The sequence below is a fragment of the Amaranthus tricolor genome, chromosome 4 (genome assembly GCF_026212465.1).
Source record: "Amaranthus tricolor cultivar Red isolate AtriRed21 chromosome 4, ASM2621246v1, whole genome shotgun sequence".
Taxonomy (NCBI): domain Eukaryota; kingdom Viridiplantae; phylum Streptophyta; class Magnoliopsida; order Caryophyllales; family Amaranthaceae; genus Amaranthus; species Amaranthus tricolor.
Window position 1 is genome coordinate 32,814,647 of NC_080050.1, and position 26,110 is coordinate 32,840,756.

General features: G+C 33.1%; 4 protein-coding genes across 11 annotated transcripts; 2 read left to right on the plus strand and 2 right to left on the minus strand.

The window, feature by feature from the left end:
* Positions 1–21: 21 nt before the first annotated feature.
* Positions 22–5,534, plus strand: LOC130811089 (uncharacterized). 4 transcript variants are annotated; one of them, XM_057677260.1, is made up of 6 exons: positions 26–182; positions 321–637; positions 2,190–2,316; positions 3,476–3,526; positions 4,266–4,317; positions 4,824–5,534. In XM_057677260.1, the coding sequence occupies exons 3-6, from the start codon at positions 2,200–2,202 to the stop codon at positions 5,054–5,056; spliced, it is 453 nt and encodes a 150-aa protein (XP_057533243.1). In that variant the 5' UTR covers positions 26–182; positions 321–637; positions 2,190–2,199; the 3' UTR covers positions 5,057–5,534. The 4 variants fall into 4 exon arrangements, with proteins under 4 accessions (XP_057533245.1, XP_057533243.1, XP_057533246.1 ...); XM_057677263.1 differs by having other exon boundaries at positions 30–182; positions 489–637; XM_057677261.1 differs by having other exon boundaries at positions 37–182; positions 471–637.
* Positions 5,160–8,608, minus strand: LOC130811091 (protein PIN-LIKES 3-like). 5 transcript variants are annotated; one of them, XR_009041105.1, is made up of 4 exons: positions 8,080–8,588; positions 6,081–6,202; positions 5,767–5,930; positions 5,160–5,305 (listed from the first exon to the last, which is right to left on the minus strand). XR_009041105.1 is itself a non-coding variant. In XM_057677265.1 (4 exons), exons 2-4 carry the CDS (start codon positions 6,131–6,133, stop codon positions 5,231–5,233), a joined length of 354 nt encoding a protein of 117 aa, XP_057533248.1. In that variant the 5' UTR covers positions 6,134–6,202; positions 8,080–8,608; the 3' UTR covers positions 5,160–5,230. The 5 variants fall into 5 exon arrangements, 3 of the variants coding, with proteins under 3 accessions (XP_057533248.1, XP_057533247.1, XP_057533250.1); XR_009041104.1 differs by having other exon boundaries at positions 8,065–8,560; XM_057677265.1 differs by having other exon boundaries at positions 6,019–6,202; positions 8,080–8,608.
* Positions 8,609–12,520: 3,912 nt separating this feature from the next.
* LOC130810254 (uncharacterized) lies at positions 12,521–18,586 on the plus strand. The gene is made up of 9 exons (XM_057676237.1): positions 12,521–12,958; positions 13,130–13,156; positions 13,892–13,971; positions 16,250–16,322; positions 16,507–16,564; positions 17,434–17,485; positions 17,586–17,610; positions 17,701–17,792; positions 18,250–18,586. The coding sequence occupies exons 1-9, from the start codon at positions 12,860–12,862 to the stop codon at positions 18,308–18,310; spliced, it is 567 nt and encodes a 188-aa protein (XP_057532220.1). The 5' UTR covers positions 12,521–12,859; the 3' UTR covers positions 18,311–18,586.
* Positions 18,587–18,727: 141 nt separating this feature from the next.
* LOC130810253 (probable protein phosphatase 2C 27) lies at positions 18,728–23,588 on the minus strand. The gene is made up of 4 exons (XM_057676236.1): positions 22,750–23,588; positions 21,480–21,674; positions 20,376–20,581; positions 18,728–20,138 (listed from the first exon to the last, which is right to left on the minus strand). Exons 1-4 carry the CDS (start codon positions 22,993–22,995, stop codon positions 19,583–19,585), a joined length of 1,203 nt encoding a protein of 400 aa, XP_057532219.1. The 5' UTR covers positions 22,996–23,588; the 3' UTR covers positions 18,728–19,582.
* Between the last annotated feature and the right edge of the window lie 2,522 nt (positions 23,589–26,110).

Sequence of the window (26,110 nt, forward strand, 5' to 3'; positions counted from 1 at the left end):
GACACGTAAGCATACTACACATTTTTTTTAAGGATACCATCCCACATCTCAATTCTCACCCTCTTCGAAACACAGTATTCCCAAGTTTTACTAGGATTTTCTTTATCTACTTTCTTTTCCAAAAATTCCTAAAAAAAAAAAAAAGAAATCTTTCAAATTTGGTGTTGAGTCCTGACATAAAGGTATTCACTTTCACTTGTGCTGTGATACTTCATGCAATTTAGGATTGTTTTGTTATTTTGGTAGACATCATGAATTGTTTGGCATGAATTGAATGTTTATAAAGCTATGATTTTTATTAATACATGTTCAATTTGTAGTTGGTTTTCTTTTGAGGATGACTTGATTGATCAGCTAAACACTTTTGGGTACTCCTATTTCTATGTTTGGAGAATTAGCCATGGATTATACCTTGAAATCATCAACAAGACAACAAATTTTAGTAAACTAATTGCATGTATGAACCTCAGTTTGTTGGGGTTTTTCAGGATATTATATACAAATTTAGAGAAGTTGGGAAATATAGGTTAAGGGAATGTCTAGAACCTGTTTTTAAAATGCCTTACTGCCTGCTGCTGGCTCCTATTGACCCCCACCAGACCACCACCTTCAATTGACTCCAAGTCTCCAATTTCAGGTATGGTTTTGAAATCTCCGAATATTAGGGTTTCTTGATTGAAAAATTTTAATTCAATTGAATGTTCTTTTTGATTATTTATCTCCAATTTCAGGTATGATTTTGAAAATCCCAAATATTAGGATTTTTTTTTTTTCAAAAATGCACTTCAATTGAATATTCTTTTTGATTATTTATATATAATTTTATTTTCTTTTGATTTTTTTGGAGCGTAGGATGTAGATTGAATACAAAAATTTTAGTAGTAATTTTTTGGTTTATCTTCTTTGATATTTTTTGTTAATTGATCAATTCCTTAATTCCTTAATTCAAGTGAATGTTTTGGTAAAGAAAAAAAAGATTTCACTTAAGGGCATAAAGTTGTGTAATTTTCATTTTTCGGTTCAAAAAAATGAAACCTAAAAGATTATAAAAAGAAGAGAAATTTTTTTAGTAATTTCAAGTTATAAATTTGATAGCAGCATAAGATATTCTAATTCTTGAAGATAAGTGACCATTATTATGATGACGCTTATACAGTTATGTAACATATAAGTTTTTCATGAGAATCCTGTTTTTCATGATCTTTTTTCTCAAAATAATGCTAAGAAAAAAGTTAATCTTAATCCCCACCTTACATCCCAGCAAAGAATAATTTCTATAGGACTGTCCGCGTAGGAAGATATGCAAAAATATATTCTCCATCCGTCCCAAATTAGTAGCTAAGTAGGGTTTTGTGCTATTTTTCGGATGTTAAAAATGTGAAAAGTTAGGTTTTTTGATTTGAAAACTTCAATTCAATTTCTCCAATTATTATTTTGATAGATAGAGACATAGAGTTCATTGAATTGTCATTGACATGATACTTAAACATTAGTAAACACTTCAATTTAATTTCTCCAATTTAATGGAATCCTTAGTTCCTTACTACCTTGTGAGCTAGTTGTGCATCATCTGTTCATGTTCAAACAGTTAAAAGAGATGCTCCTTTCAATTTTAGGAGTAGATCCAGGGGTGTTTGGTATGAGAAATGAAGATGTAATGGAAAGGGAATGTATAAAGAGAGATAAGTGCAATGTCAAGTGTTATTATTATTAATTGACTAGAATAGAGAGTTGTAAGGGAATGAGAAGAAAGAGAAAGAACCAAAGCCAGAGGATTGGTTTTTTGTGAGATATTACTGGTAACAATTTGGAATTATCCATTACTCTTATGATATGAATTGGGTTAATCCAATCTCATAATAAACACTAAGTAATGAAAAGCGTTAAGTGAATTGGGTTAATCCAATATCATAACAAACACTAAGTAATGAAAAGAGTTGAGTGAATTCCTTTTTTGAACCCAAAATTTTCAAACCAAACACCTCCTTAGAATTAAACCAACTAAATTCAAGTCTTCCTCAGTTACATGACTTACCTAAGAGTCATTTTATGGTTTAGTTAGCTTTAGAGGATGTTAAGGATTTATACTGCAAAAGTCACTTCTTTCTATTATGTCAAGCCTCATTCTTTATGCCTTTGCATTTTACTGTTTCATCATACCTTAGTTGGGTTTCCGTTTATGTCTGCAGCCTACAGGTTATGGAGATAGATAAAACAATTATTGATCAGAATATGGAAGAAGAATATGTATTGATTGATCTTGATGCTGTTTGTGGCCAAGTTGACATACCTCCTGGTGAACCGTATGTTTTATCGGTATGCCCAAGAGCTTTACTGGACAATTGAATCATGTTTTGCAAAATTATAGCCGTTCTAAATGACAATTGTAATCTAAAAACCCCTTCCCAAGGAAGATAGTACACAAGATTGTAATCTGAAAACCCCTTCTCAAGAAAGATAGTATACAAGATTAAGGCGATGGCATTATTGTTGTTGTCGTTGTTAATTTTGAAGAATGCCTAGCCACGATTGCCTTTTATACCATCTATCCTACCCCTTGTACTTTTGTAGCACACAAGATTGTAATCATCTTATGCTTTATAGTTAACAACACAACAATGCCAAAGTCGTAATTCCAAAAAATTGGGGTCGGCTATATGAACCAATAGATTATTTACAGTGGTCGTCACATGAATTCTTCTTCTCCATTCATATCGATTTTCTACCATCACAACCTGTAAAGTCTAAATACTTCATATCTCTTCCTTTCTTACCTTCTAGATCATCGTCGGTTTTCCTCTCCCTCTTTTTAAGTTTTTGTGTTCCAACTTTCTATCTTCCTAATCGGTTTGCTAATACCACGTGCGCAAATGATCTTAATGATTCTTTTCATCTTTTTCTCAATAATAAATCATCTTATCAGTTTGCGTGTTCTAGAAAATATGGTTTTGTCAATTATGTGCTAATATATTACTTGGATACTCCTCAACGATTTTGTTCATAGTAAACTATCTATTGCTTACATATGGAATATATCTAGGTTGTTTTCACTGGTTAATTGTTTTATCAGTTAAATATCTTCATTTTACGTCTTTCGGGACTCTTGCATAACAGTAGGACCTCTTTAAATTAATGGGTCCTTTATTCCTATTTCATTACATATAATACCCTTTCTGTGCCCCACATTTTTTGATGATGAGCATCTGAAGTTAACATTGTATATTATTAATTGTGTTTCAAACTGTGAAATAGGACTATTAATAATAACTAGAGACATCTAATGGACGGTGTATCTCTATTGTGTTTGGCCTAATTCATATAAGTCATGTCCATTTGTAACTTGTAAGTTGTTCTTTGAGTTTTTTCATCATGTTAATGCCCTTCATAGTAAAAGAACACCTTTCTGTTGGTGTGGTGAGTCCAAGGCATTAGGCAACTTTTTAAGGTTTTCATTTTGTGCAATTTTTTCATGCAGGGTCTGGATTCACCGAATCCAGTATTGACCATAGGGAACAAGTTGAAGCTGGTGAGTTCTTGTTCCTTGTGTTTGCTTGCCATGCTCGTTATATCCTCTGCCTTGTCACTTCTCCCTTTTTTAGGGAAAGTTAGAAGGATATTAATATTTCATTAATTTATACAGTCTAACCTCCTAGTTTTTAACAGGGAATGGGGCATGGGCAAACCTTCTATAAAGGACATACCCTCTGCAAGTCAACCTTATTAGCTATCGAGCCTTTACAATGACTCATGAAACTATTTACTTTTACATCAACCACAATTATTAGAGGGTAAACCAGGCTTCATTGTAATGACTGATATATCCTCTCGTAATTGGTGCTATTCAACGCTTTGCATTGTGTTAGCAGAGCAGCAAAAATCATATGCTTTTAAAAACCTTTGAATCCTTTTTTAGTGCAAAGCTGAGGTCGTTTCCAGTGAAATCATGAAGTATTGCCTCCTGTAAGCATTGTGAATTATAGGTGCATCATGTATGTATTGAATATTTATTGATGACTTTCTACCTCTGCACACAGATAAGGGCTTTAGCCAAAGATCAATCAAGCATAGTAGCATAAGCATACTCTATTGCTTCAAATATGATATTTTATGCTTGATTGTAATATCTGTTAGTTTTGTTTAGAGCCAAAAGTTACAGACATCTTTATTAGTATGTTTCAATGCAAAGTGCTTTACTTTCATGGTATTGTGCCTCTACTGCTTCAGATATGATCTTTCATTTTGTAACATTGTCCTACCATATGCAGATAGGAGAATACATCGAGACAGTGGGGACATGTTTAGTTTTCTCAGAGAATGGTGAGCAATATTTTCAAATTCTTAGTATCCAAGGTTGAAGTTACAAGTATTAGAAATGATGGCCTAAGAAAGAGGAGATTTATTGGTGTTAGCTATCTAGTGTTCAGGAACACCTAATTATTAACTGATGTCAATCGTGCTCTCTTTGGCTGATGCTGTGACTAAAGAAAGCAGATATCTATATATATTTGAATAAATAAAAGTTCTGTATTTAATTGAGCAGAGATGGCGGGTTGGGGCTTGTAGGGAAGGGTGGAGTTAGGGAGGAGTTCGAGGTGGCAAGTTAAGTAGTAAGAACGGAGTGTCTTGAATTGAAAATTGAAAAATGATATTTGTAGATAGACGTAGTTTATAGGCGGATCCCATATTTTGGGAGCAAGTCGTACGGTTTTGGTGTTGTTTTAGATGACTACAATTTGATTCATGAGACAACTGGTATCATGCTTGACTCAGCTGTATTAAAACCTGTTCTTTACAAGTTAATGCCGCTTCTTTAATATTTGCAGAAAAGTCACCTTCAACTCACGAAGAAACAGGATCTACACAAGCCAACCTTTCCGAGAATGATCATATAGCGGACCAGAATGAAGACAAATCCAAGCAAATTAAGCCTTTAACATCCCTCCATAAGATACTAAAATTCAAATTGCTAATAGAAGCTGATGGGCAAGAACAAGATTTAACAGAGGACCTATTTGATCCTCCTTTTGTAGCAGAAGATACAACTAATGTGAATTAGGGAAGTCTTCATCTTCTGACTCGTAGTTCTCAGTGTTATTTCACTTTCAGTCTTTTTGTTAAGGAATAGGTAAGGATGATTTCATTTCAATGACAAAAATATTATACTTAACAATAATCATCCTTTATAAGATTTAAAATATCCATACAAATAATAATCACATACTTAAAATTTTTAATTTTTTAAAATTTTTAAGAGTAGAGTAAAGTGGAGCGTAAGAGGAATTGTCCCAGTCATGAACCCAATTATCTGCATGCAAATCATAATCCATGAGTAAGGTTTGGTTTGGTATTAGATGAGGAATGGATTAATGAATTTGAGGACATACCACTGCAACAGTTGAAGGTACTAGCAAATAGCAAATAGCAAATAGCAAATAGCAAATAGCAAATAGCAAATAGCAATGCCTTTAGATTCATCTTTTCTGAAGCTGTAATAAACCATTGCTTCCCGCTCCCCAGGCCCAAGGTAATGCTATGGGTATCTATCCATAAATATATACTCTTATTATTAAGCACATGGATCACTTACTAGATATTATTAGTGCTGCTCCCTCTGTCACTTTGAGAAAATACTACAATGTGAGTGTTTTTTTTTTTTTTTTTTTTTTTTTTTTTTTTTTTTTTTTTGAGTATTATGGCCGATACAAACTCAAAGGAACAGTCACTATCACCGAATTAAATATATATAGTTCATATATTATGAAGTACCTGATTTTGAGAACTAATACTCTTTAGGGAAGAATATGGTGAAGCTAGTAGAGGTACTGTTGTTTCTGCATCCAACTGATAATCATTAATAACTTCTTTTTCCATAAACTTCATACAAGATTTCCGGACGATGTTACATATGACCAGCAAAACAGGTTTCCTAACTGAAAGAATCACCAAGTTTAATTGTTAATTCCTGACAAATTAAACCCAAAATTACCCACAATTAATTAATTAATCATCTCTTATTACCGATGATCTTAAAAGTTGCAATTATGCAAGTGTAGGTGTTGTTTAAGAAATAAGAATCATACCGCCATGGAAAGGGAAGCATAAGCCATTCCATTTGAATGGCAAACATTAGCATCGCCAAATGGAGTTCCCTTCTCTTTACATAATGCAGGGATCATTATTATTGGCAGGTTCCCCAAGTTCCCTGCATATGCATGTCATAATTAATATAACCTTAAAAGTGATTTGATGCTAATTAAAATAACCAAACTCGACTACATCCAACTTCTAAATGAATTTAAAATAATGTAAAAATCAATGTAGACGCAAGACCAGATTATGAACCGACCCGAAACACATGATCTAAAATTTACCCGATGACCCAAATAAACAACTCTAATTAATACGAGGAAGTATCTATAATCTATAAAAACTACTAATGAAGAACCGGGACTGACACGTGTCGGACATTCAGCGAAAGTTTTTCCGCTCATTTTTATATTGACGTGGCAGGTGAATTTGTAGTGAAAATCATTTCCTAATATAGTACAATTTAATGTGCATAAGAAGATTTGGTAAGCAGTATTATTTTCGAAGTATTTACGTTGGCAAAAGAGAATAACTTCTTGATATAGCAAAATGAAACATGACGTAATTTGTAAACCAGTATTATGTTCCAATATTATTTTCAAAATAAAAGAGAATGATATCTTGATATAGCAAAATAATTTTTCAAGATTATTTACCAACTATAAAATAATTATATCTTGATAATTATACTACATGCAAATTCATGTCATTGCTACTTATCTACTTCATATTCCTATTTGCTTAAAAAATTAGTTTAATTTAATAGATGGGTAGTTTCACCTATAAATAAATTTTGTAAAAATAATTATATGAACGATAATATGTTTTCAAGATCTTTAAAATGAGATCAAATTTGTAATATTTTTTACTCTTTTTAATAACAATTTAAAAAATTAAGCTTTATTATAAAAAATAAATTTATATTAATTTATGTAAAACTCTAAAGTATGTATTCATAAAAATATAGTTACGAAAAAAAATAAACATAAGATTTCACTTAATTATGTTTTAGTTAATAGAGGTCGAAGAGTAAACTGTTATCCGTTAAACAACCAATCGACAAAGATAAAATGACATAGTTTAGGAACTGAGATAAAGTGACATAGTTTAGGAATTTGCATCTCACTTTATAATTTCACTAACATGCAATTGCAAACTACTTGCTTACATTCTATTTGTTTAAAAAAAAGTAGTTTTATTTAATAAATAGATTATATCAAATAAAAATTATACAAATAGTCTTTTTTAAAAAAATATTTAAAATGAGACCATATATATATATATATATATATATATATATATATTTTCCAGTCTCCGTGCATAGCATTGGGTATCTAACTAGTTAAACAAGAAGATTAATGATCAATATATTCTTGAAATAATAATAAAGAAATCTGATATATAAACAAGATTGAAATTTTAATTATATGTTCAAACAATTTAATGGAATGGATTGTTATTCTTATTTATCTTGAAAATGGCAGCTTTGGAATAAAACTAATTGGTCATTTTATTTTAGCAGATCAGAAGAAATTATTGGTGAGCAAGCAGCAGTACATTCATGATTGTTACTTTTTAAATGTTATCACGTAGTCGTACTCTACAAGATCAGAAAATTGTGGATTTAAATAAATCTTTAACGCAAACAAAACAATTTAATTCATTACACAACAAATTACATAACTACTGTTGACAAGGAATGAAAGATATTCTACAATACATGTTGCACTTCCATAATTGTTTCATCACCACATCTTATTTTTCATCGATTAATCACTATCTATTATATAATTTTAGTGTTTTTAGTGGATTGTATGTGAATATTTTAATGACAACTATATTTTTATATGTGATATTATAAATAGTGAATATTTTAAGTTGCTACCAACTATCGTAGAATTGAACACAAAGTACACAAGCTATATGATAACCAACACCGAAAAGATAACACAAGCTCAAATCAGTAAAAGTACATACAAATACAATGATGACCTTGTTTAGCTGCTTTCGAGCATTGGTATTTGGTACCCAAGACATGAACATGATCAACAGCTAGAAGTAGGCCTAATGCAGTAACTAATAGGACCTTAAGAACAGGCATGGACGCCACCTAAAGAGTTTTCTTAGAGAAAGATGATGCAAGCTTAGTATCCAAATACGTAGCTTGTAGGTGTATGTACTACTAGTAGTAGTAGTGTTGTAACTATATACTAATACTAGTAGGCAGTAGCAGGTAGCTCATTCTTTTGAGTACTTACGGAGCATATTAATTCATTGCACGTGATTGCGTGCGTGGTTGAAATTTATTGCTTTTGTTTTGCCTGCTAGCGTTGCTTTCATTTTCAAGCACCACCATTAATTTTTTTTCCCATTAACATTGGAATTTGGAATGAATCAAAGTGGAGCCTTTTCTCTTCATATTTTTAAAATTACCTATTTTGTACCGACTTACCTCATCTAAAAACTTACGACTTTATGTTAAACCGGTTAAATACTTCTTATTTTGGTAGAAATAAGAGTTTTTGGTATTTATACAGGAAAGACTAGATATGAGATTTAATCCTATAAGAGCATTGTAACATAGTTTATTCACTCATTTGGTTTTTTAATTCACGATTCACTCAAAATGACTCAAAAATAGGCTAGAATCGAGCACAATTTACTTTTATGATTTGCGATCCGCAAGGAAAATAACAAATCATGCTACACTACGTAAGAGCCAAGAGTGTGCCCAAAAGCTCGAGAGAGCAAAGGCCAAGTGTCTTCCTGACGACTAAATACAAAACGATTCAATAGCTAATTTGCAAATATAGGTGCTTGCCCCATCAAATAATTTTGAGACTGGTCCAAGCAACTGATGCGCCATATTGTGTAAGATTCTCCAAAAATAATGCTCACTCGAGCAACTTAAATTGCTCACCCGAGTATATATAATAGTCCATTTCATTCACGTGAAGTAACATAAAACGATTTATCTCTCTTAGAGTCCATTATTTGCTCTTAACGTAGTTATGCAAAGATAATATTGAAAATTATTTTGTAATTTTCTCAAAAATATTAATTTGTGTACAATTATATTTGGGTGTAACTAAAAAAAATGGAATTAGTAGTTTTTATACTTATAGGTATTTTTCATTTTAATAATTAATAACTCAATCCCAATTTTAGTAATAGACTAAGCTATTCGTCGTAAGATCCCAGATTAGGTTTAGTTCATATGATCCGAAAACATACGCCCTATTTCAAATAGAGCTTTTTTGGGAATTGAATCTCAAGTCATCACTTTCGCGTTTAGACTAGTTGAGGTCTCCGACTTCAATTGCCGGTTTGCCAAAATGCATTCCAATTTCTTCTCTTCTCTGAAAAGGGTTGAGAAAAGATTAAAACTTGATCACAAATCCCCGATTTCTCACTGTATCTCGGCATTTCCTCCACAGTCACAGCCACAGCCACTAGAAAATACCAGTAATTCAATGGAATCTCTCTCTTCTCCGATAAACCTATATAATGCTTCTGATTCCCATCACCAAAATAAAAGCTCTAATCTTGAAGATAGTGAAATCCCACTTGAATTCCTCTCTAATTCCTTGGATTTTCCTTCAACCCATGAAGAATCATCCCCAGAAAAACCCCTTTTAAACCCTCCTAAAACCCTTAAACAAGAAGAAGAAGAAGAAGAAGAAGAAGAAGACGAAGAAGAAGACGAAGAAGAAGACGTTGATGAAATTGAGTCTTTAATTGAACTTTTGAATTTGTCAAATGCTGATGAAAATGAGTCAAATTTAGATTTGGATACTTGTTGTTCATGTCATTGTGATGATGGGTTTTATGGGAAGATTGTTGGGGTGAAGGGTCCAAAATGTAGGAAGGAGATGGAGAGGTTAAATGGGTGGATCAATTACTTTAGAAAAGAAAAGATGGAGCCTTTAAGATTGGCTCATTTGCTGATCGGAAAAGCTGCTTTTGTTCATAGTATGAGTAATAGTAATGGTTGCGTTGAGCTTCAGTTTCCATCTACTATTGAGGAGTTCTTGCGCCATGATCCACCAGTTGTTTAAGGAAGATTATTGCTATTAAGCTTGTTTTAAGGTAGTCGATTATTGTTGTTTAAGTTGCTTCTTGGTCACACTACCACATCCTTCAACTAGAATACATGGGCATTTATGTAACATCTATGTTATTTCGGACATTTTAAGTTCATCACAAGTACGATATTTATAATCGTGTTGAGTATAAGTTTTGAGCTAAGTAATATAGAGTAAGATCCATATTCAGCATGCAAAACAATCGTAAACAAGATGTTCAACACATTCATATACAAACTCATTTAGCCCAATTGACACTTATGTTTTTGAATATTATAGAAGGACGATTAAACTTAAACATAAACCAAAGTTTTAGTCACACACAAGAATGCAACAAGTTTATGAGCCACACAATTTGTTAGATGCATCTTTAACCATAAATAGGTTTAATAATTAGCCTTTATATTTTAAACATTTTTAACTATAAGAATGAGTTTTTTCATCATCAACAAATATGGTATTCTAATCAACTGGGACAACTATCTCAATCTAAGCAAGATATGTAAGATTGAATTCTCACATTTTTTGGATGACTTTATCTTGCCTACTTATATGATCATCTCCTTCAAATCAATAAACAAAATGCATGAAAAAATGTCTATTGCATGAGATAAATTTAGGGTAATATCCGCGAACATTAGAGGGTGAGAGGTTATTTGGATGATGCTCTAATATTCTCTCTCTATATCAAAGTTAACAAGTTTATCAAACTCTGAATATATATTAAATGTCTCATCACAAAAAACTATAGAACAAATAGCGCCAAAACCAATAAAAAAAAATTATTTCGATCTATTTATTAATTTGATTTAAAAACATATAATCTCCATAAGTGCATATGCTTATCCAAGATCAAACACCACAATGTAACTATCAGTAAAAACCTCATTGATCAAAGCATAGATATACCCAATCCTTAAAGTTCGCCACCCCTTTTCATTTTTTCGCCACCCCCCTCTAAAATTACGTATTTGCCCCTGTAGTTAAAAAAATTACAAAAATGCCACTCTTTACGAATTTCTTATTTATAATAATAATAATAATAATAATAATAATAATAATAATAATAATAATAATAATAAAAACAATAATAAAATTAAATAATAATAATAAATAAAATTAATAATAATAATAACATTAATAATAATAATAATAATAATAATAATAATAATAATAAAAACAATAATAATAATAATAATAATAAAAACAACAATAATAAAATTAAATAATAATTATTATTATTCAAAAAAAATAAAAAAAAAAAGTTGAGTCGCACAAAATTGGGCGACTGAACCTAGGTCGAGTCGCCTAAAATTGGGCGACTCAATTTTTTTTTTTTTTTTTTTTTTCTTTTTGGAAAATAATAATAATAATATTAATACAAATAATAATAATTTATAGATTAATGTGGTCTATTAGCTCAGTTGGTTAGAGCGTTGTGCTATTAACGTGAAGGTCTCAGGTTTGAGACCTGCACAAGCCATTATTTAATAATTATTGATTTTTTATCATATTTATAATAAAAAATCAATAATTATTAAATAATAGCTTGTGCAGGTTTCGAACTTGAGACCTTCACGTTAATAGCACAATGCTCTAACCAACTGAGCTAATAGACCACATTAATCTATAAATTATTATTATTTGTATTAATATTATTATTATTATTATTATTATTTTCCAAAAAGAAAAAAAAAAAAAAAAAAAAAAAAAATTGAGTCGCCCAATTTTGGGCGACTCGACCTAGGTTCAATCGCCCAGATCTGGGCGACTCGACCTAGGTTCAGTCGCCCAATTTTGTGCGACTCAACTTTTTTTTTTTTTTTTGAATAATAATTATTATTATTTAATTTTATTATTGTTGTTATTATTATTATTATTATTATTATTATTATTATTATTATTATTATTATTATAAATAAAAAATTTGAAATGAGTGGCAAAATTGTAATTTTTAAAAAATCAGGGGCAAATTCGTAATTTCATTTGGAGGGGGGTGGCGAAAAAATGAAAAGGGTGGCGAAGTTTAGCAACACATATATGTCGACATAGAACATAATTCCCATACATAAGGTAAAGCATTTACGCAATGCAATAGTCGCAAATTGTATGTTTAATGGCTTGAGTAAAGATATTCGAAAAATCAATCTCACCCAAATTAGGTTCAAAAGCAACAAAAATTAACCTTAATTAAAATCAATTTCAATAAAAAAAAATTTCCATAGACTTAACATTTTTACCTTATTTAATTTGCTATATTGATTAATTTTAATGTCGTCATAAATTTAATCCATTTCTTTTTTAAAGACAGAAACTTAAAATTTTTATATTTTCAACCGTGACTCACACAATAATCTCTATTTCAATACTATCTCCACAGCATCTTAATTGTTTGGTCTTTTCCTCATCTAGAATCAACCAAAATAAAAGAAGCAGAAATTTGCAAGTATAGGCAAAGATCATATGAACAAGTGAAACTGAATTGTACAAACCCAAAACTTACCCATCATCCTAAGTCCTCCCAAGTCTCAACGCATCATACATTCACACTTGACATCCCAATTCCCAGCCCCCGGGGAACGCATGACCCCTAACTACTACTAGATTGACTGAATCATTTACTCCTAAGTCGTTTCTGAAATACCCATTGGAGATTTGGAGGCGTAGGAGCTCAAGAAAACCAGTCAATGGCGGCATCCTGGTTATTCCTTCTGACAATCTTTGTAGCCTTTTTCACATTAGCTACTTGTATCGATGACAAGTGCGCTGCTTGCCATGCTATTGCGGTCTCTATCTCTCTTTATCTCTCTCATTCATTTATTATATGCTTCACTTGGTCATGTAGATCTACGAATCTGCATTCAATTACATTTCACAATTAACAAGCTAATATTAATAGCTTAAGAATGTATCATGATTTCGTTAATGATTGAATTTTTTATCTTTCAATCTTGCAGGAAGAGTTGGAGCAGGGGATTGCTAATGTAAGCATTTGCAATTCTTCTACTTGTATTTATTGCTATGCTTAAGTTTCTTCCTTTTTGATCATCCTGTGCTTGTGATTTGTTGATTTAGTTGTGTTAATGGACATTTCCGTGATGATTTGAGCCTTTGATGGGTTTTGTGAGAACTGTTGAAATATGGTTTTAAAGACACCCTTTAACCCCAAAATTATAGTCCAATTTCCATTTTCTATGTCTTTATGTTGCTGCTAATGGGCCATTATAGGATAAATATGGTTTTAAAGACACCCTTTAACCCCAAAACTATCAGTTTCCCCTTTCAGGCCTTCCTATATGGCTCTATATTAGACAACAAATTTTGAATACAAGGTCCTGGAATATTAGATTATGCATATTGGCTGCGTTTTCTTGCTGGATTGTACCATTATATGTTTGACACTTGATATGATATAGGATCTTGGTTTATGTATGCATGCCTACATGGTTCTTGTCACCAGTTCATGCTCATAGCACTTCTGATGTATGTGTATTTCTGCTCAGTTTTTTCTCTTTCGAAAAAATAAGTATTATTCTGTAGAAAGGTATAGGGTCTACTTTACAGACCTACGTATACTTTGAGATTCCGATTCAACTTTATTAGCATTAGTATCCATTGGGTGTCATGCCACATGTATTTTAAATGGTGCTTTGTCTATATGGATTGTGATAAAAGTTCACCATTTTGAAAATTTTGTGTAATCTAAAACTATGTATCAGGAGAAACCAAGGAATCATTTGGACCTGAGAAATCGTTTGGATTCTAAAGGACAACGTAGAGGAAAAGTGATTGATTACAGGTATATCCCCTAAACCTTATGTCAAACTCATCCTCATTAGCTACACTATCATGCATACAAATGTGTTCGTCAAGATTCATCTCACCTTTCATCACCTTGGTTGAGCTGCTCATATCAAACTCACCCTCATTAACTATATTATCATTCATGAATGTATTTGTCAAGATTCATCTCTCCTTTCATCACCTTGGTTGAGCTGCTCTAGTAGCATTGGGGCAATATCATGTATGTATCCTACGAGTGTGAAGCATATGTTTTGGGTGTTTGATTCCTAATGGGGGGTTATCCTTGTAGCGATGATCTCTCACATTGATTTGTTTGATTCATGTGTCCAATCTTATACAATTTGGATTAAGGCTTTGGCATTGCATTGTTCTTGTTCGAGGAACTTTGTCAAATATCGTCTTACAACTTCATCAAATATTGTTCCTTGTCATGCATAACTTTATCAAACATCGTCTTATGCGAGAAACTTCATTTTGAAGTATGTGCATGGAGAGAATGAGGCATTGGAAAAGGGGTGGGGGAGATTTACCTTCTTGATTGGATGGAAAATGCACACCATTAATTTTTTACCAACTTTTAGGTCTCTCCCTTATGTTTTAAGAAAACTTGTAGGTCTTTTCCCCCATTTAGAATTGGAAACTTTTCTACTTCTAGGGATCTACCTTATGTTGCTTTTATATCTAGTTGTTGGTTTATGGTGAACGAAGGTCTGCCATGTTAGTATATCAGTATAGTTCAAGATTTTTATGAGGAATTAATGTTGGACATGTAAGGGAGCATTTTAGATTTACCGGTCGCAATTAATTTACATCAAGGTTCCATATTAGTCCCTTTCTTGTTTATAGTAATCCTAAATGAAATAACATAGTGTAACAAAGGCAAAGTTCCATTATCCATGGTGCATGTTTGCTGATGACATTGATTTATGGACGAAACTAAGAAATGTTAATGATAAACAAGAAAAGTGGAGGCAAACATTATAATCGTAAGGGTTTAAACTAACTTGAAGTATATATCGTATGTTGGTGGCACAAAGGATCATAACATAGGTGTTGTAAAATTATATATGAAGAAGCTCCTCCACATAAGTGTTTCAAGTAATGTGGTTCAAAATTTCACAAGAATAAAGAGTTTGATCACGATTTTAACCATACAATTTAGCGTCGATGCCTTAAATGAAGGGTTGCAATTGAAATATTATGCGGTCGAGGCATACTACTACGGTTTAAGAGAAAATTTTACATGGTTGTGACTAGACATGTACTCATATATGTCATGATGTTGGACTTTCAAAAGGATCATTGTAGGAAGATGGAGATAGTGGAGATGCATATATTAAGATGGATTTGTGACATACCCTTTAGGAAAAATTTGAAAGGAAGATATAAGAAAGGGTCTTGGAGTCGCGGACATTAATAAAATGAGAGAAAATCGTTTACACTGGTTTGGTTATGTGCAAAGAAGACCAGTAAATGCACTCATTAAAAATTGGAAAGTTGGAAGTTGGACCTTTTAGGATCGTTGAAGAGGAAGATATATGCTAAAGTAACTTAGATAATAGGAGAGAAGAGTGACATGAAGAATTAGGATTTGCATGAGCATGTGACAATAGATAAAAATGAATAAAGGTAGAGTATATATGTAGATGATCATCGGAGTTGATTTTTTTAGTTGTAGGTTTGTAGTTTATAATTTAGTTTTAAAAAGGACCAATTATAATATAATCTTTGTTAATGACGATTTTTCTTGTTGATTTCTTTAGTTTTATGTAACTAACTCTATATTTAAAGTTATCGTAATGGATGTATCAAATGGGACATGTACTAATTGAGTAACATTGATGTATCTTTTGCCGAAGACCTACAATCGTATTGTTCATCTGGAAATGGCATTTATTATATATTCCCTTTGTCCTATAGAACTTGTAACATTTCTCTTTATCATCCATCCCACAAAGATTTTGACCCCACTATTTAATTTTCATCTACACATTTAACATATTTATTTATTCATTTCATACACACATTTCAAATATTTTATCTTGTTAAACGTAAAACCACAAAATTAATAAAGTCAAAAAATGTACTTGTAGCTAATTCCATGAGACCCAATAGTATAATATCAGATCAAGGCTTAGAAATCTAATTCACCGCCTTTGATGGGTTTTTAGTTGTTACTTGGGATAACATTTCAGAATTGGGCTATCTTACGTGCAAAGACAGCTACACCTTATTGTGTGCTTTCTAACTCGTTAATTGCTACTTTTTTCTAGAGTAAGTGAGCTACGAGCTGTGGAACTTTTGGATGGCCTTTGTGAAAAGATGCTGGACTACACCCTTCAAAAGGTGGGATTATTATTGAGTATTTCTTTTTTCTTTCTTCTTTCATTAAATTTTTATCACAAATGCTACTTGGTTTATATATTGTTTGTTTAATATTAATCAGTCTTGTGTTGTGTTGCATCTTGAGGGTTGACATGGAAACTGAAAATACTGATGTCACCGTTGAATTTTTTTATTTAAATTTCAGACTGACTCCAATAGACAAGGCTGGATCAAAGTTAACAGCTGGGAGAACCTCACCATTAGTACGTATCTGTCTTCGCTAGCTTAGTCTCATTCGATCTTCTGTCTCTTTTCCTCAGTTAAATACATAAGTGGGATAAAATCTCTTCTGTTATACGAAATTGTTATGGTTCTGTGCTTCAGGTGCTTTCTCCTGCTGCGAACTGCTTTTTTTTTTTTTTCTGAAACTTCATATTTTGCTGAAATTTGGCATTACGAAATTAAGAATCAAATGTTTTTATATAGAAGAGGGGCATATTCCCCTAGTTTTATATGTGTAGTGGGCATAGAAGAGAAATGAAGAATGATACTTATTTCATCATGACATGAGCTTTATGACATTGTAGTTCAAAGTTGCAGTGCACAAGCATTACAAGTGCCTAGGATATACCCATTGAGTCATGTCTTGTCGTATGTTCAATGTCCCACAGCTTTCTCTATATGCAGAAAAACTGCATGCTTACCAATAGCTCTCATGTTTTCTAAATGCTTAGTTGCAAGTTTCACATATTTTGGATATTTTCTGAAGTACATATATCATGTAAAAAAGTAATATATTTGTGTGAAATCTGTATCTTTGCACTAGGCCTATAAGGTAAAAAGTACAACACATAAGGACAGAGACATGAGGGAGGGAGAATGGAGAGGGAGGGAAGAGAAATGTGTTGGTGTTAAATACTGTTTCACACGAATTAGATCTAGGAGCAGATGAGAATGAAAACGCTTTGCTAAGTACCTCATAGCTATATTAAATTTTAAAAAAAGTTCATGCATTCATTCGTTACACGTCTTTAGAAGGTGTCTGAATCTGAATACCAACTTTGGGACAAAAATATCTATCTAGGATTTCAAAGCTACTCTAGATAATTGACTGTTTCATGTCTGGTTTCAGACAAACAAGAAGCCCGAGCACATTCCAAAGATATATCATCTTACTGTGGAAGGTCAGTTTGGATGATAGAAACTTTTTTATTATTATTATAAAACTATTTCTGTTAGATTGAAGAACCTAATAGATGATTTTTGCTTGTTATAACTGTGTAGGTTGCTGGAGGAAACTGAAGATGAGGCAAGTTTCTGGTTTATTTCTTGTTGAATCATCTTGCTGAGGTTATCTATATTATATATCGATGGTTTTAATTTTTGATTAATTTTTTAGTTGGCGGAGTTAATTAAAAAGGGGTCTATTGAAGCCGGAGCAGTTGCCAAGGTATTATGTGAGGATCTTAGCCAGCACTGCCGGAAGAACAGGTATAAAAATCAAATGCTCCCTTCATTGTTTCCCTGCTTGTAACAAAAGTTGGATAACAGTTTTCCTTATGAAAATTAGTTTCTTTGGGTTGTTGGGATGAACTTTTAATAAGCTAAAAGGGGGAATATAGAGATGGTGGAAATGGGGAGAGCAGAGGAAAGTAGTTTTTCGGTAAACATTGTCCCCAAACCAAAAATTCCCTGAAGATTGTCTTCTTTCTTTTTGTCTAAAGTCTCCTGATGAATGCTGAACTAAGCTGAACTTATATAAGTTACTGGCCGTTATCGGAAACTCAACTAATTTCTATTTGTAAGTCAGTCTTGGTTTCCCTTAATCGAACTTTTATGAACTTGCTAACCTTTATCTAAAGGGGTCTCAACATTATTATGATCTCCTGAATGTTATTATATCAAAATGAAAAGATTAAAGCCATAATCTGTCCCAAATCTTGTGCAGTGGCTTGCAAAATGAAGCCGACAAGGATGATGGTGATGATGATATAGAGGATGAACTTTGAAGCCTTCAGTTTTTCAATTTTTTCAGGAAGTTGTCATATTCTTGATGTGATACGAGCTAAAAGTTCTAGCTAGGTGAACTGAACTTAGTTGTTACATGTAGCTAGGATTCCGACTGCTGTCAGAGGTAAAGTTACTCTAAAAATGTCAATCCTTTGCTTTTCTTCAACGTCCTGAAAAACAAGGCTCGTTTGATCATACTACGATGGAAAGATCTACATGAATTCATTTATAAACATCATATATTCTTAGTTTTAGAACAAAGGATCTTGTTGAATTAGTTGAGTGTATTTTGCTGTTCCCGGATTTATTCATACGAAACTCAACTAAAGTATCTCATCTATGGTAAGTCTTTCGGCATTCCCAAAGAAGCTATTATGCTCCATGGTTACATAATATCTCTAGTATCAGCATTACCACCACAATCTTGGTCCTCCTCTTTTGTCCTTAGCCATTAAGCACTGCCATCATTAATTATAATCATTAACCCTAATTCTTGAGATTTCTGGATTATTATGTAAATACTTCAAATAACATCTCTTATCATCCTCATATTCATAATCACAGGTCAAACTTGAGTGTTGTAATTACTCAACTCATACAAATATGTTATCATCTCAATCTCATTAAGTGAATCCTATCTACATGGGGTTTGGAGTTCAAAATAAATTGGTGCCTAACAAATTTTTATAATTTTCTAAAAATAAACTACTTAAATTAATTGATGCAAGAAGAAAGAAATGTTTACAGTTTGGAATTACAATGCGTCATAGGTCTAACAAATAGAGCCAATAGGACTAATAGGAATTTTGGCATATATCAATCAAAGATCGAAGATCATATCATAAGAAATAATGGATTCTATTCAGCTACAAGCACTAAAACGATTGAATCATCCTCATTATACAACATAGTAATAAAAAACTCTGCTGCTACTCCCTGAATCCTGATGCACAAAAATGATTGCCGAATAATTTACATCCTACATAACTAAGCTTCTAAATTGGAAAGCAACTTATCCCCATAATAGAATAGCTACACTGCAACATTCTTTTAGGAAACCCCTTAGCCAGCCTTGACAGCGACCACATGTTTCTACACCATCATCCCATCGCTTCACCAAAAGATATATATGTATGTATATCTTTCCTTAATTCTTGGCAGTTGCCTCATGGTAGACAAGCCGTAAACTGTAATCAAGGCTGTGAACTGCTTCATATTGATAGCAAACTCCATTCATTTAAGGAAAAATTCATAATTTCCCACCTAAAGCCTTACGAGACTCCATCTAATACGCCCTTCAACAGATTCAGGCCTTCTGCTGATATACTCCTCCGTCTAGTGGGAGGCATCTCAATCCGAGGTGGTGGGTCTGCAGAAAAGCAAATCACTATAACTGTTAAATTGTCGCATGTGTTGCGCTTTAGTGCCTCCCGGACAAGTTCTCTAGAGCACCTTTCGGGATCATTATGAAGCATGAGTTCTCTCCTAGCAATTGTTACAGCGCACTGGCTACTCATCACATCCCAAAGACCATCACAGGCCAGTAAAAGGAATTCATCATCTTCTGTCAGGACCGTTTCCTGCAATTCAGGCTCCGCACTCAAGGGAAAAGAAGAGCCTTTCGGGCCTTTCATATGCCAATCTCCAAGAGCACGTGCTACAGACAACTGACCATTGAGGTAACCATCATAGACCACCCCACCAAGTCTCTCTATCCTTAGTTTCTCAGATGAACAGTTAGGTTTGTGATCTTTGGATAGCTCAACTGCCCTACCCCGTTTTCCCAACACAGCACGACAATCGCCAGCATTAGCGACTAGCATTGTCCTTCATAAAACAAACACAAACGGTAAGACAAAGAAACAAACCAGTGAATACTGATGTTCTGAATAAATGGACGCGAGATTGAAAATCCTATAAGTGTAAGTTCAGTTGTTATTGGAAGTCAGATATATGCACAAGACATCTCCGAAAATTTCTGTCTATAACAGTAATATCATTTGTTGTTCACGAATTATATGATTATTATACTAACGAGCTGGATTTAGAAAGAAATTATCGTACCTTCCAAAAATAAGGGCAGCAAGGGCAGTAGTGCCAGAGGAAATATCAACAGCAGTAGAATCAGCAAATGCATAATCAGCTTTAATAAAGGCACTCTTAATAGCCTTCTCCAAAGAAACGGGGAATTGTGGATCCTCAACTATATACTTAAGAAGGTTGCTACAAACAAAGGAAGCTGCATCTGTTCCACCATGGCCATCAAAAACCTGTTAACATAGGGAAACTGTCTAAGTTAAAAAGAAAAAATAGGTAGCAACTATACTTCGAAAGATTCACAGTACAAAGGCATGTAACGGATAAACATAACAAGGCATGTGGTAGATGAGATTCTAAGAAGCTCCCACATTTAGAACTTTTTTTATGTATCCCTGGAGAATGAGAAGATTTTGAAGAAATGAAATGGCTTCAAAAAATCAAAGATTTAGTCTGGACTCTTATCTCTTGGATTGAAGTCAAATAGCCCTTCTCAATCTACATAAGGGTTTGAAACTCCTTTAGTAGTACTACAACCTAGCATCACAACTCACAAAGATAATCCATTCTTCACAAAGGCAAGTAAAATACTTGCAAATTTTGACAGCAAAAACAGCAGAACACTTTATCAGTCTATTGTACTACATTTCATTGCCCCAACGCCATTAAGTGGCTCCCATCTATTGTAATTGCAAATATTCTCTATGATGTAATAAATCAAAGATGGTTAGGAGAGTACCACTTAAGAGGTGGGCTGCTAACAGCTGTTCCCATTTCACCTCTTAAAGAAAGAAATTTACAGACAAGGGCTGAGTAAAGGGAACTTCTCTTTAAAATAATTTTAAAAAAATAGAAGACAAGGCTAAAAAGTTTAAGCCTCTTAAACACAATTATTTTCCCGCATTGAGAAATATTCTGAAGTAGGAGTTGCACCTTCAATTGACTACAGTGACTCATCACAAAATCAGGGAATCAATTTTAAGAAAAATAAAATAAAACTGAAATACAGGTTAACAAAGTACTGCCAAGCTCCCCTCCCTCCAAACAATTTTCCTCCTTTCCTCTTAAAACTCAATAGCATAGAGATGTTGCAAAACCAAAGAATTATACACATTTAGGAAAGCAACTGACCCCATAGTATGCTGCAGGAGAGGGGAAATCATCAGATGCGCTTAAATGTTCACAAAGATTGTCAATACAAATATGTTCATCTTCCATGTATTGCTTCGGCCCTATTTCAGCACAGCTTCCTGAGCGAAACACCGGAAGAAACCCAGATTTTTCTTCAGAAGGTGTTTTACTGCAAATTGATCCATCATCTGAGTCCTAAATACCAAAAATAAGAAATTAGATGACTTTTAGTAAGAGTTGAAGCTTTGTATCATACTAACAAAAAGAAATTATATAAACATAATAAACCCTTCCCATAGGTCTTTCCTGACCCTTAGGCATTGACAGAAATTACATCAAGAAATGAGCAATCAAAAGACACAAAGCAATAGATGTCTTTATGACCACAAAAATTGTTATGCAGCATATTACATAAAGAAAACCAGGGCCCCATTTAAACACACATTATAGTGCCTTTGGTTAACAATTTTTGGAAGGGAGAAAGCTGAAGAAAAGAAGGGAGGATAAGCTAGAACTAGCACTCTCTACCTGATGCTGCTCTCATTCTCCCAGCAAAAACAATAGCCATCCAATCAAATAAACCACCAAATCCCACATGATCCGATCTGCTAACAAATCATGTATCAAGAAACAAGGTGAGCAGCCACTCCTATCTTTGCATATGTTAAAGATTATCAATAAAAAGAGCCCTCTATTCCGTGCAACATAAAAGGGAGGTGGGGAAGACATCACCTAGTTGTGTGCTACTGCTCTTTCTACATCCATTTTACTTCCAAATCTTCCCAATTTAGAAACATTTTGTTCATCAAAGGGAAATGAAAATTAGATCACTTCTGTTTCCTTCCCTTCACCAGTACAACCAAACTCGCCTTCCTAATCTCATCATCAGAACAAACCATAAAACTTTGATATTATGGTGAACTTCTATCTTTTTTTGGTTCAAAATATCAAATTAACATCAAAATACCTACATAAACTTTTTGGTTTCTACATCTTTATTCCAGCAATAAAACAAGCAGATTTTGTTTTAGACATGACCTAAAAACAAACAACAACCACTTTGCAATTCCACAACCAACAAATGTAGCAACATCCTCAAGTCCATAACATCAATCTTTGTCAAGTTTCATGGGAGGAGTACAATAAGCTCAACATCTTCATCTTCATCTCCATACCCCCAACATAATATGAATATAACATGCTTAAGATCACCACATAAAACGAAATAACAAACTAAGCAAATAAGAAACAAAAACGGCAAGTATTATACCGTTTCAACAGGTGGGAATAGACTGATAGAGGTCATGGAATGCCGAACAACGGAGATATGTCTTGGAGGCTTAGCATTGCTTGTTTGCCTCAAATTTTCACCGTCGTCAAAACCCTCATCTTTGATTTTTGATTCAATTTCCTTGTTATTGTTACAATTAGCTTCTAAAATTGGAAATGTGGGTGAAAATTCAGCTCCTGCTGCCATGATCTCTGATGAACACATAGGATTCACTCTCTCTTTCATACAGATTTTACCTCAATATATCAAAATACCCACCAAAAAACACCAAAGCTATAGAGCTTATATAATTATTAGGAAAAAAAACAATCACCAAAAGATTGAAATCTTGGGAACTAGGACGTATTAAGGAAATTGATCTGATATGATTTGATCATATACAAAGATCAAATCTTTCACAAATCTCAAAACCTAATCTCTCAAAACTGTACACAAACATAAATCAAATCGTTGATAATGAGAAGTACTTCATTGAAATTAAATGGAACCCTAGAAAGGAAAATTATGATAATAAATTCCTGCAAAGAGAGGTAATAGAAAAAATTGATGATTGAGAAATAAAAATAGGGTTAGGAAATTCTTGGGAAGAGAGAGAAAGTTGTGCGGTTCGCCACAAAAATATTGAAGAGAGAGAAAGTTGAAAGAACAAGAAAAAAAGACAAAGAGAAGAGAAATTGGAAGGTGCTACGTGGTAAAACATTATTGGTTGTTGGGCCGTTGACAGTAGGGATTGTGGACCCTATAAAAGAGTCTTGCATCCCTGACCGTTGGATTTTAAAAATCAACCTAATCCTTAAACTTCGCCACTCTTTTCATTTTATCGTCAAATCTATTTTAATAATTGATGAAAATGCCCCTCGACTTGTAATTTATATAAAACATTTCAATCTCATTCAATAACACTTTTATCACTTTATAGAATTAAATCAAAACGTAAAATTTATAGAGCTAAAGATAAAGAATTCAAAACGCGAACAATAATTCGAAGGTAATTTTTAATCGAATCTCATTTAAAAATTCAAAAAAAATATAATAATTATGTTAATAAATCATATTTGTTAATAAAAATTAATTTAATATTATTATTATTATTTTTGAAAATTAGTTATAATAATAATAATAATAATAATAATAATAATGATAATAAATTAATAATTATTAACTAATATAATACATCAATTAAATGTTTAGTAATTTAACTTATTAATTTAATAATATTTATCTTAAATGTTTATTAGTTTATATGTTTGAATTATATTATTTGTATATAATTTATATTTTTAAATGTTTATTAAATTAATATTATTAATGTAATTAACATTAATTTACTATTCTTTTTAGTGCTGGATATCTAGTAATGTTAATTAACTAATCGTTTCCAATCATGGTAATTAATTATTATTTTTTATTCATGTAATTAACTTAATGTAATATTATATTATTTTAATTTATTATTAATAGTTAATCAAATTATCAAAATTGTAGTAAATGGTTGGTAACCAAGGAAGAAGAAAGGCTTTTTTAGAGGCTTGTTGAGCGGAAATAGTTCTAGGTCTACCTTACTGAGAAGGGACCCTCATAAGAGGGGGGTTACGGGTTCCGCTAGGCGGGCTAGGCAGGAACAGGCGACCAGACATAGCCAGGCCTAACGTTCGAGTACGCTGCACCAAGTGCGTACTCACTTTGAGGACCAGACGAGCCTGCAGAGTAATTCAGGAGGGGGGGGGCACCAATGGTGAGGATTGTGACTACGATTGCTCTGTTGGTCAGCCAGTTGATTGGACGGTCGTGCGAGGGCATGTCGGTAAGTTTACACGTGCAGGCCCTAGTACGGCAAGCGCTTATGGTCATGTAGAAGACAACCAGGTTGATGATGCGGCTTCACAAGGGAGGAGGCGCCCACAGTATGGAGTTTTACATGCCACCCCACTTGGTCGTATGCCATACATTATGCACCAACACATTGATAGTGCTTTAATTACAGCCTTTGTGGAGAGGTGGCAGCCGGATACCAACACCTTCCACTTGCTCTGGGGGAGATGACCATTATGTTGCACGACGTGCAACGCATTCTAGGTATTGGTATTGAAGGTTCACTCCCCGCTGAACCTGCTAATGGTGAGTGGAAACTCGCGCCGGACCGAGTGCTGGTTTTGGTGCTGCTAATAGCAGAGTTCAATACGTTAGTAGTTCTATTTATCAGTTTTCTTTTATCTGTTTCCATTACTTAAATTTTGTTTATTATTTTGTTAAAACCATTGTTTTGTTTTCACAGTTTGCAAATGAATTTTCGAGTCGAATCGCGCCACTGTTTTGGATGCCTGCTATCGTGGATATGACCCCTCGCGAAAGACAAACTGTTGATCTTTATATGGAAGAAGTTAGAGATTTATTTGCCGAATGACAAGTTTTTAGAGGGTAAGGCCCTTCATTGACTATTTGCGTTTGTTATTAAAAACTAATTGTTGGTATAGTGTTGTATTTCTAAACTACTCGAATTGCTTCTATTTATTTACATCAATACTTTTTACATTTTTTATTAACATATTTATTTATACATATTGAATGCTATCTAGATACAAAGGTAATCTAAATAATTACACAATAAATAGAATTCTTAAATCAATATCAATATACAGTAACAATGGACTATCTAAATTGACTGCATCTTCAATGGTGTTATTACCTTGTGGTGGTTGTACCCTATATAGTCCATTCCAAAGAGAAATCCTGCTTTAAAAATTTGTTTCTAAATGTCTGCATGAGTTTTCAGCTGCTTCTCTCCATGATCGCTGGATTAGCGGCAATGGAGATGAATCATCGTTCATTAATAGTTGAACATAATGATTTCTATTCACCCAACAAATATGTATAACTTTATTTACACCATGCACACCCGTTGTTCTCCTTAACGAAAGAACTAAACAGTTATAGTTGGGATTACCGTCAGCAGAACCATAATACGTAATGGCAATGTTAAGAACGTTGTTGCAGAGTACAATCCCGTCGGTGCCTCCAACTATTGAATAAACGGTGCAGGTCCCTTGCTATGTGAACCAATTCTGAATATAGCATTATTTAGCGTCTCTGCTGATAGATACACACGTAGGTATTGCTCTCTATTCGTCTACATTTCTATACACTAAAGTTAATTCCAACTGACGATTACGTTGATCGAGCACTAGATCTACCACTAGATCTCCTGCAAGATGAAGATCTCGATCCGCAACCCCTAAAGGGCGATCTGTTGTATTCAAAAGCACTTTTGTTTCTCCTGATGGTTTTGCTTGTTGTTGGTCTTCCCTTTCTCGGTGGATTTGCATGTGGCTCAGATATATCG

Coding starts and splice junctions, on each gene's coding strand:
- LOC130811089 (XM_057677262.1), top strand. CDS start 2,200: ATGGAGATAGATAAAACAATTATTGATCAGAATATGGAAGAAGAATAT. Junction 2,317..3,475: donor GTGAACCGTATGTTTTATCG/GTATGCCCAAGA, acceptor TTTTTCATGCAG/GGTCTGGATTCACCGAATCC. Junction 4,318..4,823: donor TTTAGTTTTCTCAGAGAATG/GTGAGCAATATT, acceptor TAATATTTGCAG/AAAAGTCACCTTCAACTCAC.
- LOC130810253 (XM_057676236.1), bottom strand. CDS start 22,995: ATGAAAGAGAGAGTGAATCCTATGTGTTCATCAGAGATCATGGCAGCA. Junction 21,675..22,749: donor TATTCCCACCTGTTGAAACG/GTATAATACTTG, acceptor TTTGGTATTTAG/GACTCAGATGATGGATCAAT. Junction 20,139..20,375: donor GCTGCCCTTATTTTTGGAAG/GTACGATAATTT, acceptor TGTTTTATGAAG/GACAATGCTAGTCGCTAATG.
- LOC130811091 (XM_057677265.1), bottom strand. CDS start 6,133: ATGCTAATGTTTGCCATTCAAATGGAATGGCTTATGCTTCCCTTTCCA. Junction 5,931..6,018: donor TGCAACTTTTAAGATCATCG/GTAATAAGAGAT, acceptor TGATTCTTTCAG/TTAGGAAACCTGTTTTGCTG. Junction 5,306..5,766: donor GTATTAGTTCTCAAAATCAG/GTACTTCATAAT, acceptor ATTTGCATGCAG/ATAATTGGGTTCATGACTGG.
- LOC130810254 (XM_057676237.1), top strand. CDS start 12,860: ATGGCGGCATCCTGGTTATTCCTTCTGACAATCTTTGTAGCCTTTTTC. Junction 12,959..13,129: donor CTGCTTGCCATGCTATTGCG/GTCTCTATCTCT, acceptor TCAATCTTGCAG/GAAGAGTTGGAGCAGGGGAT. Junction 17,793..18,249: donor CAGCACTGCCGGAAGAACAG/GTATAAAAATCA, acceptor AATCTTGTGCAG/TGGCTTGCAAAATGAAGCCG.